Here is an 18,805-nt window from a genome sequence, read left to right on the forward strand (position 1 = left end):
TATAAAAGAACTTGCTTGTTCATCTGGGCACTGGTGAACACATGATTTCTTATTTTATACTAGATCAGTGCTTCTCAAATTATTTTCCTGTCTAGTACACCTGTGGGGTAAGCTCTAGTCCTGACAGTGCCTCTGGAGGGAGAGGCAACTGAGGAAAGGATAGTGGGAGAATATGGTTCAGGAAGGTCTGTAATAATTTTGTTATGGAGGAAGTGGGAGCATTTTTCTGTCCTGTCCTGCCTTGAGCCTCACTGCAATAGACCATTATTAAAAGCAACCTATTACTCTTTTTTTCCACAGCCCACACCAGTTATTCTCTTGAAAGAGGGAACTGATAGTTCCCAAGGCATCCCTCAGCTTGTGAGTAACATCAGTGCCTGCCAGGTGATTGCCGAGGCTGTCAGAACCACCCTGGGTCCCCGTGGCATGGACAAGCTTATCGTGGATGGCAGAGGTAAGTCAATTTGCAGGGGAGAAAGTGCCTGAGGAGTATATGGGACTAGCTGAGGTTGGCCTCAGAAATCCCACAGCTTGTAAGATCTCTAAGGGACTGCTCGTTGTGTGTGTGTGTGTGTGTGTGTGTGTGTTTTACTGGGGATGGAACCCAGGGGCTTTCTACCTCCGTGCTACATTCCTACACCTATTTTATGTTTTGTTTGGGAACAGGGTCTCACTAAGTTGCTGAGAGCCTCACTCAGTAGCCGAGGCTGGCTTCAGATCTGCCTGGTCCTCCTGTCCTGGGATCGCAAGCGTGCGCCGCCGCACCCAGCCGAGACTGCTGCTCTAATGTTCCATCTCATACATTGCCCTGAATGCTGAGCACTGGGAATGTGTGGTAGAACCTGAGCTCAGGAGCCTGTTGGCTTCCGGGAAAATGTGGTCTAAAAGCATGAAATCGAACCAGCTGGAGTTTTGGTGTACTCCCATTGTATCATGTTGCCAAGGCAAGAATATTGCTTTTTAGCCTTTAGTGTATTCATTGACCCATGAAATACTTGGGTGTAGTCATGTTAAGAATATAGTGAACAAGCCAGGTGTGGTGGCGCGCGCTTGTAATCCCAGCATTTGGAGGCTGAGACTGGAGGATCATAGTTTGAGGCCAGCCACGGCTACTACTTATACTTAGTGAAGTCCTTTACAACTCAGTGAGACCCTGTTTCAAAATTAAAAATAAAAATAGGGCTGGGGTGGGGTGTATTTTGGGGGTGTAGCTCAGGTAGAATGCCTCTAGGTTCTATCCCTAGTACTGCAAAAAAATAAAAAATAAAAGAACATAGTGAACAGCTGGGTGTGACAACACATGTCTGTAATCGCAATGCTTGAGAGACTAAAACAGGATTGCAGATGGCGGCCAGCCACATCAACTTGGTGTGACTTTCCATAGCTCAGTGAGACCCTGTTTAAAAAAAAATACATAGGGCTGGGGATATAGCTCAGAGGAAGAATGCTTTGGGTTCATTTATCAGTACCAAAAAGAAAAGGTATAATGAGTTGGGTGGGGTGTACATACCTGTAATCCCAGTACTTGGAAGATAAGAGGATCACAGGTTTGAAGCAGGCCTCAGCAACTTAGTGAGACCTTGTTTCAAAATAAAAATTAAGGGCTAGGGAGTATAGCTTAGAGATAAAATGCCCCTCTGGGTTGAATCCTCAGTACCCCCCCCCCAAAAAAAAAAAAGAGTATAGCGGCTATTCTCTCTCTCTCTCTCTCTTTTTTTTTTTTTTTTTTTTTTTTTTGCTGGTCTGGGGATGGAATCCAGGGTCATTGACCTCCGAGCTACACCCCCTGCCCTATTTTTTTTAATTCTTTATTTTTTTCCTTATTTTTTTTGAAGATTTAAAGAAGTTTATTAAAAAGATAGAAATACAGAAGATAGTTACAGCCCCATGCCAGAATGGCATGGAGGGGTGTTTCAAATGAATACCCCACCCTTTGATTCTTTATTTTGAAATCAGGTCTCACTGAGTTGCAGAGGGCCTCACTATAAGTAGCTGAGGCTGTCGGTGAACCACGATCCTCTGGTCTCAGCCTCCCAAATGCTGGGATTACAAGCGTGCGCCACCATGCCCAGCAGTTATTCTCTTTAAAATACAAATTCTACGCCAGGCGTGGTGGTGCGCCAGGCGTGGTGGTGCGCCAGGCGTGGTGGTGCCGTGGTGCGGAGGCGGAGACAGGAGGATAGCGCTGGTTCGGAGCCAGCCTTGCTGGCTTAAGTGTAGCCTGGACGTAGAAGGGCTTCCAGGAACCCCAGTACCACCAAAAAAAAATATTACAAATTCTACATTAAATTGAACTATATTAATTGCTGTTCAAAGACGGTCAGGAGCTCATTGTCTTTAAAAGTTTGTTATTTTAGCTGGCTGCGGTGGCGCATGCTTGTAATCCCAGCATTTGGGAGGCTGAGACAGGAGGATCATGGTTTGCAGGAAGACTCAACTACTTAGTGAGGCCCTTTGCAACTCAGTGAGACTTGGTGTCAAAATAAAAAATAAAAAATAGGGCTGGGGAAGCTGAGACAAGAGGATTGTGGTTCACAGATAGCCTCAGTTACTTAGGCCCCTTGCAACTTGCTGAGACCCTGTTTCCAAATAAAGAATAAATAGGGCTGAGGGTGTAGTTCGGAGGTAGAATGCCCCTGGATTCCATCCCCAGTACCAGGAAAAAAAAAAATAGGACTGGGGTGTAGCTCAGAGGAAGAATGCCCCTAGGTTCCATCCACAGTACTGAGAGCAAAAGCGAGAGGGGGGGAGGGAGATGGTTAGTTTGTGGTTTAAGTAGGGTGTGGTGATGCACTCCTATAATCCTAGTACTTGGGAGGCTGAGATCAAAACATTGCAGGTTTGAGGACTGCCTCAGCAATGTAAAGAGACATTCAGCAATCTAGTGGGACCCTGTTTCAAAACAAAAAATAAAAAGGAGCTTGGAGGTAGAATGTCTTTGAGTTCAATCCTCATTACCATAAACACAAAAAAAATCTTGGGATTTTCAATCTTTATGCACAGAGTGAACTATGAAAAGATCAAATTGGTATCCTTTCCTTTAATTCCTACCAATAAAAAGTATACATGGACTCCAGATCTAAACAGAAGGAAGAATTTAGAAAAGAAGATGTAAATTTTTATTTTTCTCTTAAGGCAAAGCAACAATTTCTAATGATGGGGCCACAATTCTGAAACTTCTTGATGTCGTCCATCCTGCAGCAAAGACTTTAGTGGACATTGCCAAATCCCAAGATGCTGAGGTAGGAAAATTCAGCCACATTATATATGTATGTATATGCATATTTATTTATTTATTTATTTATTTACTTATTTCCTAAGACAAATTAGAATAGGAAATATACATTCAAGGGAGAATGCAGTCCATCTTAAAAAGTGAGAGAAGCTAGTCATAGGTATTTAAATGGGGGTTTAAATATATGCCTGCTTGCTACCTCATTCTTCTCTAACATTTTTAAATTTTATGTCTAAACTTATAATTGTATACATGCTATACACTTGTAAAAATATTTAGAATAATCTTAAAAAATTAATACTATCCTATTTGATATTCATTAATACACTGTCAACAGAAGTGGTCTGTAGGTCTACACTCTGAAGACTAAATATAATCTTTTAGGACCAGGCCATGTACATGTGAGTTGCAAAGTAAATAATTTAACCTTTTATCTGTTAGTCACCTGATAAAATGGGGCTGGAAACTTGTAAGGTTTTCAGTTTGCCTTTTTTCCCCCCAGTACTAGGGGGAAACCTAGGGGCATTGTACCTTCGGGCTACACCCCCATTTTATTTTTGAAACAGGGTCTCAGTGATTTGCAAAGGGCCTTGCTAAGTAGCTGAGGCTGTCTGTGAACTGCAATCCTCTGGTCTCTGTCTCTTGAATGCTGGGATTATAAGCATGAGCCACCACGCCTGGTTTTGCCTTTTCTTTAGACAATAGTAAAATATATGTTACAATTTTATCTTTTTAACCATTTTTAAATGTATAATTCAGTGGCATTAGCTAGTCTGTCTGGTTTTTTTTTTTTTTTTTTTTTTTTTTTCTTTTATGGTACTGGGGGTGGAACCCAAGGGCTTTCTACCTCCGGGCTGTACTCCCAGACCTATTTTCTATTTTATTTGGAAACAGGGTCTCACTAAGTTACTGAGAGCCTCACTAAGTTAGTAGCTGAGGCTGGCTTCGAACCAGTACTGTTCTTCTTCGAATGTGTGCAATCCTCCTGTCTCAGTCTCCCAAGCGCAGGGGTGCCACCACACCCTGCTGGTGAGTCTGTTTTTAAAAATCAATTTTAGGGCGTGGTGATACACACTTGTAATCCCAGCATTTGGGAGGCTGAGACAGGAGGTTTGTGGTTCACAGATAGCCTCAGCCATTTAGTGGAGCCCTTTGCAGATCAGTGAGACCTGGTTTCAAACTGAGGAATAAAAAATAGGGATGGGGGTGTAGCTCAGAGGTAGAATGCCCCAGGTTCCAACCCCAGTACCACACACACAAACAAAAAAATTCTAACACTGGAGTCTTAATAATAACCATTGAGAAAGAGAGTTTGTTATTCTCTACAAGGGAATAATGATTTTCTGTATAGAAATCTAACAGTTTTAAGTCATTGTCTATAGAAGCACTTTTTCCCTCTTGAAAATTACTGTACAACAGACATAAATGAGTTAAAAATGAATTCCTAATACTAGTACTTAGGAGACAGAGACAGGAGGATCTCAAGAAAAAGGACAGTCGCAGCAACCTGGTGAGACCCTGTTTCAGAATAAAAAATAAACTGGGCATGGTGGCACATGCCTGTAATCCTCAGTACTTGGGAGGCTGAGATGGGAGGATAGCAGGTTTGAGGACAGCCTCAGCAAGTAGTGAGACTGTCACCAACATAGCAAGACCCTGTTTCAAGATAAAAAATAAAAATAGGGCCGGGCGTGGTGGCGCACACTTGTAATCCCAGCATTCGGGAGGCTGAGACCTGGAGGATCGCGGTTTGCGGACAGCCTTAGCTACTTAGTGAGGCCCTCTGCAACTCAGTGAGACCCGGTTTCAAAATAAAGAATAAAAAATAGGGCAGGGGGTGTAGCTTGGAGGTCAAATGCCCCTGGGTTCCATCCCCAGACCCGCAAAATAAAATAAAATAAAAATAGGGCTGGGTGTGTAGCTCAGAGGTAGGATGCCGCTGGGTTCAATCCCCAGTACCAATAAAATATAGCTGGAAATTTAGCTCAAAGATAGGATGTCCCTGGGTTTCATCCCAAGTACCACAATAACTAAATTTCTTACCAGTGAGAGGTTAATCACTTTTTTTCTCCTCCTTTTTTTTTTTATTTTTTATTTTTTTGCAGGTCTGGGGATGGAACCCAGAGACATTTGAGCTACAACCCTACCTATTTTTTATTCTTTATTTTGAAACAGGGTCTCACTGAGTTGCGGAGGGCCTCACTAAGTAGCTGAGGCTGTCCGCAAACCACGATCCTCTGATCTCAGCCTCCCGAATGCTGGGATTACAAGCGTGCGCCACCACGCCCGGCATTCGTTCATTGCCATGTTTGCAAGTACTTGTAATCCCTTACTCGGAAGGCTGACAGGAGGATTGTGGGCTCAAAGGCTCTGGGAAATTAATTTTGTAACCCAGGAACATTTAACAAGAGAGATAACTACCATCACCTTTTTATTTGTTGCAAAAGCCTGTGTTTTCAGGAAAGAAACTTTGACACTCATTTAAACAGTGTCCAATTTAATTAGGGAAGAGTCCCTAAAACTTGGGTTTCAGGACTTTCTTGAACATCAGATAATGTATTGCCTGTCCTCTCCAGGTTGGTGATGGCACCACCTCGGTGACCCTGCTGGCTGCAGAGTTTCTGAAGCAGGTGAAATCGTACGTGGAAGAAGGTTTGCACCCCCAGATCATCATCCGAGCTTTCCGCACAGCCACCCAGTTGGTATGGGAATGCTGGCTCACCAGGCTGTGGGCCTGGGCTCCTTCACATTTCTCTTAGTGACAGTAATACTTTCACTGGGGTGTAGACGGATTGTGAAACAGGTTTATTTGGGCATTTCCTGGCTCTGCCCTAGGAATCTCTATGTTTGTTACCTGTTTAGTTGAAGTAGGTTAATCCTCAAGTTGAGTCAGGTTGGTAGACTATGATGTAGACATGGGTTTTTAGTAAGTAAATAACGTGTGTGTGTGTGGGGGGGTGTTTTGCTCATGATAGGCTAGCCCTCTACCACTGAGCAACATTCCCATCTCAACCCTGTATTTTTTTTTCTTGCAGTACTGGGGATGGAACCCAGGGACATTCTATCTCTGAGCTACACCCAGCCCTATTTTTTATTCTTTACTCTGAAACAGGGTCTCACTAAGTTGCAGAGAGCCTCACTAAGTAGCTGAAGCTGTCCATGAGCCACGATCCTTCTGCCTTAGCCTTTCAAGTACTGGGATTACAAGTGTGAGCCACCATGCTTGGCTCCTATTTTTGTCTTTATTGAGTTCCTCATGACACATCTAACCTTCATTTTGTGACCTGGAACAAGTCACTTAAACTCTTTAGGCCCTACTTTATCCTTTACTGTCTGTTTCAGATGGTGATATTAAAATGCAATTATATGTGTGGAAGACTTTGGAAAAGCTAAAATAACATTTAATACCTACTGATGTGCATATGTTAAATTAATACACATATAATATACACATATGTGTGTATTAATAAATACATTTTCTGTTTAACTAATACATAAGTGTTAGAAGTTGTGGATATTTTTAGTAAACCAGAAGTTTTAGCTTAGCATCATGGCTTGTTTTTTGTTTTTGTTTGTTTTTGGTGGTGCTGGAGATTGAACTCAGGGGTGTTCTGCCTCCGAGCTACAACAATCCCAGCCCGATTTTTATTTTTTACTTTGAAACAGGGTATCACTAAGTTGCTGAGACTGGTCTCGAACCTTCCATTCTCCTGTCTCAGGCCTCCTGAGTACTGAGATTACAAGGGTGTGCCGCCATGCCAGGCTCATGGCTTGTTTTCACACATTTGTTTTAGTATATTACCTGATCCGGAGCTCAGTCCTGGTAGTACCCTGAAGATTCTTCAGTACTATAAACTCTACAGTTCTAGCTTTGGGAATTTTCTAAATCAGAGAGTTATATTTTCATAGGCAGCTACAGGACCTAGGAATGTTGTTTCAGTTGCAGAGTAGAAATGCTTAAGATTAGGATTAATACTAGGGACTGACAGAGATTGTCTACTTTATCAGTTTGTCTTTGTGAGATTCACTTCGTGAGATTCACTTCTGTTCTTCTGTTCTTGGCAGGCAGTTAACAAGATCAAAGAGATTGCTGTTACTGTGAAGAAGCAAGATAAAGTGTAAGTCTGCAGTGGACTTTGTCAGAACCTTGACTTCCTGGGACCAGATTGGTTGGTATAGAGAAGCATGTTGCGATCCCTAGACAGCTGGAGCAGTTGGGCTCTTGTCAGGTCCTTAGCTATGCCCAGCCAGCACAGCACAAGAGGCTATAGACTGTAGTTTAAAAGCTGTCACATGTGAAGCCTTTGACCCCAGCTGTCATCTGTCACTGGCAATTTGTCCTAAAGTGATAGGTTTAAGTTCTTCCTTCTTTTATTCATTTCTTCTTTTTTTTTTTTTTGATAGATAATACATATTGTAAGCTGTTCAAAAGGGCCTAAAATAAATAGTAAATGTCTCATAAACCACCCCAGTCCCACATGCAGCCGCATTTACCAGTTTTATCTGTGTGTATGTCTTCTTACAGAATAGAAAGTGGAATTGAAGAGGGCTGAGTTTAGAGGCTAGAAGGAAACCCCCTCCTTATTGAAATAGAGTAGGTAAGAGGGATTTGGTTTTCAAGAATTGCTACAGGTTCTACCTTTGTGTCCTAGGGAGCAGAGAAACCTGCTGGAGAAGTGTGCCATGACAGCTCTGAGCTCCAAGCTGATCTCCCAGCAGAAAGCCTTCTTCGCCAATATGGTGGTTGATGCCGTGATGATGCTCGATGACTTACTGCAGCTTAAAATGATTGGAATCAAGAAGGTTCAGGGGGGAGCCCTAGAGGTAAGCCCTCTGGTCTCCCTCCACGGCTCCTGCTTTCACTTTGCCCTTTAGTCAGCTTCATGTCTGCGTAGGTGCTGGGCACAGATGGAGAGGGAATGCATGCTGACAAATTGCTTACCCTCTCCATGCTGCCTCTATAGCTGTGATTGTATATATTTTGTAACAGCTGTAAATATTTGCTAGTAGCAGAGTAGAAAATTGGACTGGTTGATTTTCAGAATCTTGGTCCTCCATAGCAGCTTTAGGGCACATGGTAGGGCTAGTTCACAAATTATGACCCTCTCAATTAAATCCAAGAGCCGGATGTGGTGGCACACGCTTGTAATCCCATCATTTGTGAGGCTGAGACTGGAGGATCGCAGTTCACATACAGCCTCAACTACTTCGTGAGGCCCTTTGTAACTCAGTGAGACCCTATTTCAAAATAAAGAATAAAAATAGGGCCGGGGGTATAGCCCAGAGGTAGAATGACAGTGGGTTCAATCCCCAGTACCGCCAAAAAAAAAAAAAAGCACAAGAGAAACCCAGTGTGGTTGGTTTAGTCCCCAATACCAAAATAAATAAGCTGGACATGGTAATGCACGCTTGTAATCCCAGTACTTAGGAGGCTGAGACAGGAGGATCATAGGTTGTCAGCCAGCCTCAGCTACTTTGTGAGGACCTCTGCAACTTAGACCCTGTTTCAAAATAAAGAATAAAATAGGGTTGGAGGTGTAGCTCAGAGGTAGAATGCCCCTGGGTTCAGTCCCCAGTACTGATATATAAGTAAAGAAATAAGTAAACAAACAGACCCAAGAGATAATTTTTCATCTGTTCTTCATCCCCAAATATTATGTTAAGTTCTTCCTTCTTTTACTCATTTGTCTTGAATAGACAATACATAGTTCAAACTGTATAAAAGGACCTAAAATAAAAGGTGCATGCATGTCTTATTAACCACCCCTGTCCTCTCTGCAGCCACAATTGTCAGGTTATCTGTGTGTATGTGTTCTTCCAGAATCACATTATGCATATATAAGCACATTGGTAAAGACTTTTTTTTGTATGTGTGTGGTGGTACTGGGGTTTCTGGAAGCCCTTCTACCTCCAGGCTACACTCCCAGACCTATTTTCTACTTTTTTATTTGGAAACAGGGTCTCTTAAGCCAGCGCGGCTGGCTTCAAACCTGTGCGATCCTCCTGTCTCTGCCTCCCAAGCGCGTGGATTACAAGCGTGCACCACCCACACCCGGCTGTAAAGACCTTTTATGTGTGTGATGCTGGGGATTGAACTGAAGGGCATCCTACCTCCCAAGATATACCCCAGCACAATTTTATTTTTATTTGGAAACAGGATTTCACTAAGTTGTGGCTTTGAACCTGTGATTCTGCTATCTCAATTTTCCAAGCGCTGGAATTACAGGCACGTACCACCACATCCAGCTCTGTAGATGCTATTTTTAAACACAAATGATTGCTTATAAAACATAGTATTGCCATTTGATTTTATTTATTTAACACCATATTTAGGCAATTGATCCATATCAGCATGGGTAGCATATAATTTTGTGCTGATAGGACTTTTGTGTTACCCATATGCTGACCTATCTACGCATGACATCTGAGCACCTGAAATAGTTAATGCAACCAAAGAGCTGAATTTCATTGCATGCTGGGTCTGTTTCTCTTCCCATCCCCCACTGTCCTTTTTAACTGATAGGGATCAAACCAGGGACTAGTGCATGCTGGGCAAGTGTTCTACTACTGTGCTACATCCTCAGCCCCAGGGAGCTGAACTTTAAACCTGTTTTCCCATTAAATGGCAACATGTGGCTGGTACCTACTGTATTAGCACAACTGTAACTCATTTTTTAATATAGTAGCATCTGTCTAGAAACATCTGTGCCACTTTTTTTTTTCTTTTTTCTTTTTTGCATGTCTGGGGATGGAACCCAGGGGCATTCTACCTCTGAGCTACACCCCCTGCCCTATTTTTTATTTTTTTTTTTAAACCGGGTCTCACTGGGTTGCAGAGGGCCTCACTAAGCTGAGGCTGTCCATGAACCGCGATCCTCTGGTCTCAGCCTCCCGAATGCTGGGATTACAAGCGTGCGCCACCACACCTGGCTTCTGTGCCACTTTTGACCTTATTTCCTTCCTCAGTGACCTCAGTCTGAAGCCATTTGTACAGGGGCCCTTCTTACCTCTTCCAGTCCTTCCTCTTCTGTAAATCCTTAAAGTTAAGTTGGCTCTACCAAACAAGGATTCAGAACTAATAATCTTATCTGTCATAAAAGTCAAGAACTCTAAACCACATTTTTATTTTCCCAGACTGTCTGATATTAATTAATGAATTAATTAAATGCATTAAAACTCTTGACAAAACCTGGCCCAGAATTCAGTGAATTGTGGTAGTGACTACTTCTAAGGTTTAACAGAACCTTCTGATCTTTAGTCCTCATCTCTTCTCTTATGCTTCATGTTCCAATGTTAACTGAATTGTTTGCTCTTCCAAATGGTAGCATTTTTTATATTCCTTTTGATGAGTTAAGTCAAACTAGAAATCTAGGGTCATCCTTAAAAATTTTTCTGAGTCCCCACAACCTGTTAATCACTGCTTTACCTACTAATTTATTAGTTTATTTTGTCTGTTATTCCTTAGACCATTGTCACCCTGCATCTAAATCCATTCTTTCTGCAAAGTGAAGGTCCCTACTTTATTCCTCTTTGTAAAGCCTTATGGGTCCACATTGCCTGTAGGAGTAGAACAAGGCTTTAGCAAGGCCTGAAAGGCCTTCCTGAGCTGGCCCCGCCCGGCTTCCCTCATGCTTCCTCTTCCCATACTCCTCACTGGCTAGTCCCTGCTGTCTTTTATATTCCAGCGGTCTCCAGAGGCTTTTTGTTCTTTGAGTTTACAACACTGTCCTCTGCCTCTCAGGAATACCGCTTTCTTTTCAGCTTAGGCATCACCCTCTTTTAGTAGGCTGTGACTTTACTTATTTATTTTGTTACTAGGGTTTGAACCCAGAGACATTCTACCTCTGAGCTACAACTCCAGTCCTTTTTATTTTTAATTTTGAAACAGGGTAGTGCTAAGTTGCTCAGGCTAGTCTTGAGCCTGCTCTCCTCCTGACTAAGCCTCCCAAGTACTGGCATTATAGGTATGTGCCACTAGGCCTAGCAGGAAGCTGTCATTTTGAATGATGTACGTAACTAGGGACAGATAGTTCACTAATAGGCTAAAGTATTGTAGGTTAGCACTGGCAGAGAACCTAAAAGTCATGGAATAGTAAATGACTTAGTCATGTAGTAAGAGCTGAGATTTGAACCCAAACCTTGTGATAATGCTAAAGTCCATCCTGAATGCAAAGTGCCTTGTGTTATGCCCTGCCATTAAATCCAACCCACAGGAAGTTCTGTTATGGACACCTAGTAGAAGTTCACATATGGAGGGGAATTACTTTTGTCTTTTGCCTTTGGCATCTAAGCTATAGCATGTATGCTGTAAGGTGTGTGTGTGTGTGTGTGCGCATGTGCATGCCTGCACGCACGTGCACTCTCTTGTGTACACATAGTTGGGGTAGGAGGAGGAAGCATTACACAGCTTCTGCTTTATTCATAACAGCCTGGCTCCTTCCCTGGCACTGTATGTGAATATAATGTTATCCATTGGCAGATGCTTTCAAGAACAGCCCAGGCAGGCCTTTACCATGCCTTGTCTCTGCGAACTGACTTTCCTCCTAATGAAGGGTCAATGAAATACATTTTTTGTTATTATTTTTATTTTTTGTGGTGCTAGGGATGAAACCTAGTTACACCTCCAAAACCTTTTTTTTGGGGGGGAGGGGGGAAACAGGGTCTCAGTAGGTTGCTGAGGCTGGCCACGAGAATGAGATCCTCTTGCCGCAGTGTCCCAAGTACTGGGATATTTTTGGGGGGAGTATGGCACTGGGGTTTGAATCCAGAGGCGTTTTACCTCTGAGCTAAACCCCCAGCCTGATTTTATTTTTTATTTGGAAATAGGGTCTCACTAAGTTATAGAGGGCCTCACTAAATTGTCGAGGCTGGCTTCGAACCTGTGCTCCTCCTGTCTCAGCCTCCCAAATACTGGGATTACAAGCATGTGCCACAATGCCTGGTCTCCTGTGTTATTTTTTTTATTATTTATTTATTTATTTTGGTGGTACTGGGGTTCCTGGAAGCCCTTCTACCTCCGGGCTACACTCCCACGGGCTACACTCCCAGACCTATTTTTTAACTTTATGTGAAAACAGGGTCTCTTAAGCCAGCAAGGCTGGCTCCGAACCAGCGCGATCCTCCTGTCTCAGCCTCCCAAGCGCGGGGATTACAAGCGTGCGCCACCACGCCCGGCTGTGTTACTTTTTAAAAAGTTGTTTTGTCCCAAATTTTGTGATAATGAGAAGGTTTATTAAGAGCAGTGAAATAAATGCTAACTCTTTCAGGTTCGTGGGATAGATGATAAGCACAGCCTAGAAATGGACCAGCTTTATTTCATGTTGATACCAAACCATTGAACTGTATGTTTCTTTCTTTAACCAGGAGTCTCAGCTGGTGGCTGGTGTGGCATTCAAGAAGACATTCTCTTATGCTGGCTTTGAAATGCAACCTAAAAAGTATTACAACCCTAGGATTGCCCTTTTAAATGTTGAGCTTGAGCTGAAAGCTGAAAAAGATAATGCTGAAGTCAGAGTCCACACTGTGGAGGTAGGCCCTGTGAGCTGTGGTGGCCTGGGAACAGGCAGGTTTCTGGCTTAGAGCCTTGGGTCTGTCTGTCTCAGGAGTGGCTCTGCTTTTCAGCTTTTTGTGGGCCCCTTCTCCTGCCTCCCGAGTATTGATATCTAAATACCAGGCCCACTACTTTTCTCTCTGCTCTCCCTGGGTGACTTCAGGCTGAGGTGATTTGGATATAGGGGGCTCATTGAAATACTGTGCTCTGTCCCTGGGGCCAGCACTAGCAGGGGCTCCAGCTCTGCAGTCTGCCTGGAATTTTGGTTTTCCTGGTGGACTCCTCCCTCCTCTGGCCTGGGTCTCATCCACTCCTGTGCTCCTATCGTTGCTGTTAGCTGGGCTGCCTCTGGAGGCGAGGTCTCACCTGGTTCAGCATGGCCTTTGGGCGCAGCACCTCAGAGGAGGGTAGGACTTGCCAGGTGAAAGTTTTTTACACTTTGGCAGTGCTGGCTCTGGCATAGCTCTCTGCCCCGGGGACACATTGTGCTTTTGTATTTGAAAGTATTAGGTTCTTTTTGTTATTTGTAGGGTTCCTTGTTTGTTTCAACTAAGGAGTGACTGTACTCTTTACCCTTGTTAATTCTCAGATACATCAGCTTGTTTTATTTTAGGGAGTATATATCTTAGCCTGCCATATAGGCCAACAGTCACAAAGCATTTTCATCCTTTTCTGGATCTTTTCAGGATTATCAGGCGATTGTTGATGCTGAGTGGAACATTCTCTATGACAAGTTAGAGAAGATCCATCATTCTGGAGCCAAAGTCATCTTGTCCAAACTCCCCATTGGGGATGTGGCCACCCAGTACTTTGCGGACAGGGACATGTTCTGTGCTGGCCGTGTACCTGAGGAGGATCTAAAGAGGACGATGATGGTAACCTAACTTTCCACAGCCTGCCTCTTGGCTGTTGTGGGCCTGAAGGGCTTTCTATCCCTAGGGTAATGGACTACTATTTTTACCAGGAATCACTCCATTCCCACTGTGCCTAGTAATAGAAGCTGATTTAAAGTTGGTCTAACCATAACAGGCCAGGAAGTGAAAGTTTGTGAGGAAATCTTGCAGTAGCTCTGTGATCAACTGGACAAGTTGAGAATGGTGCTTACAGCCAGTTGATTCCCTTTCTGAAGCACCTCACAAAAGATGCTTTTCAGTCTAAATCTACCCCGGTTCAGTTGCTGGGCCCAAAGCATTCTAATTTGGGGGGGAGACTGGGATAAAGGGAAGGGTCCCCCTCTCCTTTTCACTAGGCCTACTTGACCTTCATGTTTGTGTTCTGTTTTGTTTTCTACTCTACACAAGGAGGGTAAGGGTCACCTGGAGGTCAGGGGTGGGTTCTCCAGTGAGGAGGGCTGTGGGATGCCGTGGCCAGAGTCCAGCATGGGAACTGAGGTGGAGCCCACTGGCCTCGTGAGCCTTGACCACTCGATGATCTGCCTCCCTTGCTCCTCAGGCCTGCGGAGGCTCAATCCAGACCAGTGTGAATGCTCTGTCGGCAGATGTGCTCGGTTCCTGCCAGGTGTTTGAAGAGACACAGATTGGAAGCGAGAGGTGAGCAGGTGTGGGTGTGTAGGTATACGGTTTGTTCTGTTCCCTTTTTGGGGTCTTACAGTTTGAGGCATGAAGAGTCAGGAAGGAAGAGGATGTAGTTGTGTCTTAAGCCAGACTCTGCAGTCTATGCCACCTCACAGTGGCACAGCCCAAACCTTCCCCAAAAAATGTCTTTAAGGTTGGGATTGAGCAGCCTGAATGAAAATAGAAGAGCAGGTGCTAACTATTGGGAGGGCGGGGCAGAGAACAGATAGCAAGACGCAGCGGAAAGGAGTTCACACAGCCGGGCGTGGTGGCGCACACCTGTAATGATGGTGGCGTCTTGGCCAGAGGACCTATTGAGTGGTCCAGCCCAGAGCTTGGACCAGGGCTTGCTTACATTGAGAGGTGGCCCGGTTTCTCCCAGTACTTGGGAGGCTGAGACCAGCCTCAGCAATTTATAAGACCCTGTTTCAAAATGAAGAAAAGGACTGGAGGTGTAGCCTGGAGGTAGAATGTCCCTGGGTCCAATCCCCTCCCCCCAAAAAAGTTCACACGTGTACAACTTCATCCCGGCGTAGGTACAATTTCTTCACTGGCTGCCCCAAGGCCAAGACTTGTACCTTCATCCTCCGTGGTGGTGCCGAGCAGTTTATGGAAGAGACAGAGCGGTCTCTACACGATGCCATTATGATCGTCAGGAGGGCCATCAAGGTATAGGGCAGAGAGCTTCCTGCTTGACAGCCCCCTTTGCCTTCCTAGCTGATCAGACCTTGGGTTTGTGTACCGATCCCTTCCCTGTATAACCTGCTTTTCTCTGGTGGCATGGTGGACCCTAATTTGCCCTACAAATCATAAACTGGGCCTCAGTCTAAAAGTAGGTCATGCTGTCTTAAAGGCTGGGGTGTTCTCGTTAGCAAACTGGGGAACTGTTGTAGTCAGCTATTCAGTGATTATTCCAGTGTCCTCAGGCTGTGTATGACATCGATCATTCATCAGGTTGGAGTTGGGATGTGCTGGATGGTCCAGTTTAGAGCTTGGACCATGGCTTGCTTACTGGGAAATGGTCTGGTTTTTACAGAATGATTCTGTGGTGGCCGGTGGTGGGGCCATTGAGATGGAGCTCTCCAAGTACCTGCGAGATTACTCAAGGACTATTCCAGGAAAACAGCAGTTGCTAATCGGGGCATATGCCAAGGCCTTGGAGATTATCCCGCGCCAGCTGTGTGACAATGCTGGCTTTGATGCCACAAACATCCTCAACAAGCTGCGAGCTCGGCATGCTCAGGTGGGTCTTTCAGAGGCCCAGGGGTGGGTGGCTGAAGCTAGACTCCCAGTGTGCTGGGCCTACTCAAGGTGTGTGCACTTGGCTCAGGTGGTGAGACAGAGCCAATGCAGTACAGCTGGGAACCTGCCTCCTTTGCAGGCAGAGGCAGTCATGCTGCCAGCACTGGTCACAGCAGCTTCCTGGGTGAGGGCCAGAGCTGTGTGCAAGAGAAATTTAGGAGTGGTGTCTTACCACCTCCCCCTTTTCTACTTTCAGGGGGGCATGTGGTACGGAGTAGACATCAACAATGAGGACATTGCTGACAACTTCGAGGCCTTTGTGTGGGAGCCGGCTATGGTGCGGATCAATGCCCTGACAGCAGCCTCTGAGGCTGCGTGCCTTATTGTGTCAGTGGATGAGACCATCAAGAATCCCCGCTCAACTGTGGACGCCCCCCCAGCAGCTGGCCGAGGCCGCGGGCGCCTCCAGTGAGAGCCCCGCACCCATCACTGACTGGCAGGCCTGCTGCAGGTGCGCTGACCTTCACCATTTTGGTTAACTGGTATTATAAGAAAGTGGTAGTAATTGGTTCACTCTTCTCACTGGAGGTTATTTAAATAAAACTTAAGACTTAGAATTCACTTTGTAAATTATTTGGACACAGTACTCATAAATGTCCTTCAGCTCAGAATTTGAACTTTGTACAGGTACACTCCAAAGGTAGAAAACAATTCTCTGCTGGCCTGGGTTAAGCTCCAGTAGGGTGACCCCTGCCTAGAAGTTCTGTGGTTGCATTCTTGGTTTCAGAAGTGGCTAGGAGGTACAGTCGCTTCCTTTTCTTCTGACATCTCACTGCTGTCCTAGGCTGGGTCTTCCAGAGTTTCTCTGGTTTGTGTACTCCTGAATCCATGTTCTCTAGGCTCAGACTTTTTCTTGAGGTTGAGGGCTCTAGGGTGGATGTTCAGGGAGGTCACATCCTCTGAACTGTACATGGAGAAGGTAGCTGAAAGAGCACCTGCCTGGTACTCTGTCCAGCCGTCAGTGATCTTGTAAGTTTGGCATGGCTGGCACAGATCCACTGAAAATGTAAGTAGAATCTAACGGCCACCTGGTCCTGAGAGCTGGCCTACGGCTAGAGCAATAGTCAGTGATTGTTGGAGCTGGAGGTAAGAATTGTGGCACCTTGAATTACTGAAGCTGCTTTGCTCCTTGAAGCTGGGAAGTGATTTTAGAAAAATTCCAGCCCAGCATTCAAGGTTAGATGGAATTGAAGCAGAATGGGGCAGTGGGCAGATAGGCTCATGCTTTGGAGTCTGCCATCCCTCTAACCTGGTGCTCTTTAGGTAATTTTTCTAAACCTCAGGTATTCTATCTGTACAACCAAGTAAGAAGAGCTGGTTCACCGAGATTGAATGTTCATTCTAGGTACAGTTCAAGTCTTTTTAACTATTTTAAGACCTTAGTAATCAAATTAGCACAGCAAGCCAATTTTGTCTCCTAGGCAGATGGCCAAGCCAGTGAGGGGCAGGACAGTCCCTGCTGCTCCTGCTGGGTCTGCCTTTGCAGCCGCTCCCAGCTGAGTCAAAAATGGTTCGTCCTGAGGCAGGCTGTCAAGGTGCAGGCACCAAAAGCAGGGTTGAGCCGTGGCTGGGGCATAAGCCAGATGGTCATCCTCCAACATGCTCTGCTGTTCCTGGGAGTTGTTCTGGGTCATTCTTCCTTCCTGCCTCAGTGTACTGCAGAAAGGCTGTGGTGACAGGCTGACAGATGTGAACACATGCTACTTACTTTCCTGGGACAGGTACACCAGTTTCACCATCTTTTATTGGATACAGAGCCATAAATTCTCTGATGCCCATATGAGTCCCTTTAAATACATACACTCAGGTACATTCGGCAAAGGGCATCTATAGGTAACATGGAGCAAAGTGCTGGGATGGCAATGCCTGGGTGGGGCAGAGAAGTGGGGCCAGGGAGGGCCCCCTGGGGGCTGGAGGTACAGGCACCACTTTAAAAACAAAATTAAAAAGGAGTTGCTTTCCACCCTCTGCTAATGTGCTTGGGTGGAGGAAGCTACCCTCTCACAGCTCAGGCCCCTGCAGCCTGGCTCTGTGGGGAAGGCAGGGCCCAGAGGCCAGTTGTGGAGGTCCCCACTGCAGTGCCCTCTAGAGCCAAGCCTACTGGCACCAGCCCCAGGATAAGCTGGGTCCCTGCAGGCCTCTGTCCCTGGGTATGCGATCACTGCTGGGGCAGAGCCCCAGCCAAAGCCTCTCTGGGGCTGTGCTGGGGTGGCCGAGAAGGCTTGACCGTGGGGAGCCTGCCTGATTGTCCGGGCAGTCTTGGGACTGGCCAGGGTCCCAAGGAATTGGGGAGGGAAGCCCTGGTATTCCGATCCTCACCCAGTCATAAACTATCCTCAGGCAAGGACTGCAGATGAACACACTTGTCCAGGAATAAATACATACACACGATACACAGCAATATATACAGAAATGCAGGCCTGGAACAAGGCTGGGTGAGAAAGCATGGCCACTAGGGGTTAAGAAACATGCCAGCCAGGCCCCAGGGGGAGGGCAGGCGGGCCAGGTCCCATGGGTGGGAGTTAATTCCTGGGTACCTGGGCCATATCACACTCACCATCTCCTGTTCCCACTCCAAGTTCACCAGGAACTGGGTCTTTGGCACCAATAGTCACTGGGAAGGTCTCCTTCAACTTAGCGCCTTAGGGGGGTTGGGGTCTTGGCAGCTCCCCACCTGTTCCAAAAGATTCAGGACCTAGACCAGGGGGACAGGCAGGACCCAAGGGCAAAGGATGGAGCCAAACAAGAGCAGTAGGCCTTTGACAGGAGGCCTCCTTTTCTCCTGAAGTTCCTGGGGAGCTGGCTCAACCTCTGTTGTCACAGGCCTAAGAGGAGCAGCCATGATCTCTGGGCTGTTCTCCAGCCAGTGGAAGCTGGGGTTTGGGACAGCCTGCTTTTTCCCCTGCAGGGCTACATACATGTGCATCTTCACGCTCTGCCAGTGTTGTAGGGAAGCAGCCTGAGTAATATATGAAGTGCTTAGGCCAAATATGTCAGCCTCCAGGTACTGGGCCAGGTGTACGGGGTTGGGGCGGGAGGGACACCAAATGGCCATCACAATGGGCCTCTCCATAGACCTGGGGCCCTCGAGCAGGGCCTGCCTTGGTTTGCCTTCTCAAGGTGTTCTTTTTTGCATCCTATCAA

General features: G+C 45.7%; 1 protein-coding gene across 1 annotated transcript; it reads left to right on the forward strand.

Annotated features, from left to right (window-relative positions):
- Positions 1-411: 411 nt before the first annotated feature.
- Positions 412-16,073, forward strand: CCT7 (chaperonin containing TCP1 subunit 7; the record flags this gene model as incomplete). Its single annotated transcript, XM_080711802.1, has 11 exons — positions 412-454; positions 3,136-3,242; positions 5,812-5,937; positions 7,301-7,353; positions 7,888-8,059; positions 12,599-12,763; positions 13,472-13,660; positions 14,238-14,335; positions 14,896-15,028; positions 15,396-15,602; positions 15,858-16,073. Exons 1-11 carry the CDS (start codon positions 427-429, stop codon positions 16,071-16,073), a joined length of 1,494 nt encoding a protein of 497 aa, XP_080567928.1. The 5' UTR covers positions 412-426.
- Between the last annotated feature and the right edge of the window lie 2,732 nt (positions 16,074-18,805).

Source organism: Muscardinus avellanarius (assembly GCF_963383645.1).
Source record: "Muscardinus avellanarius genome assembly, chromosome: 15".
Lineage (NCBI taxonomy): Eukaryota > Metazoa > Chordata > Mammalia > Rodentia > Gliridae > Muscardinus > Muscardinus avellanarius.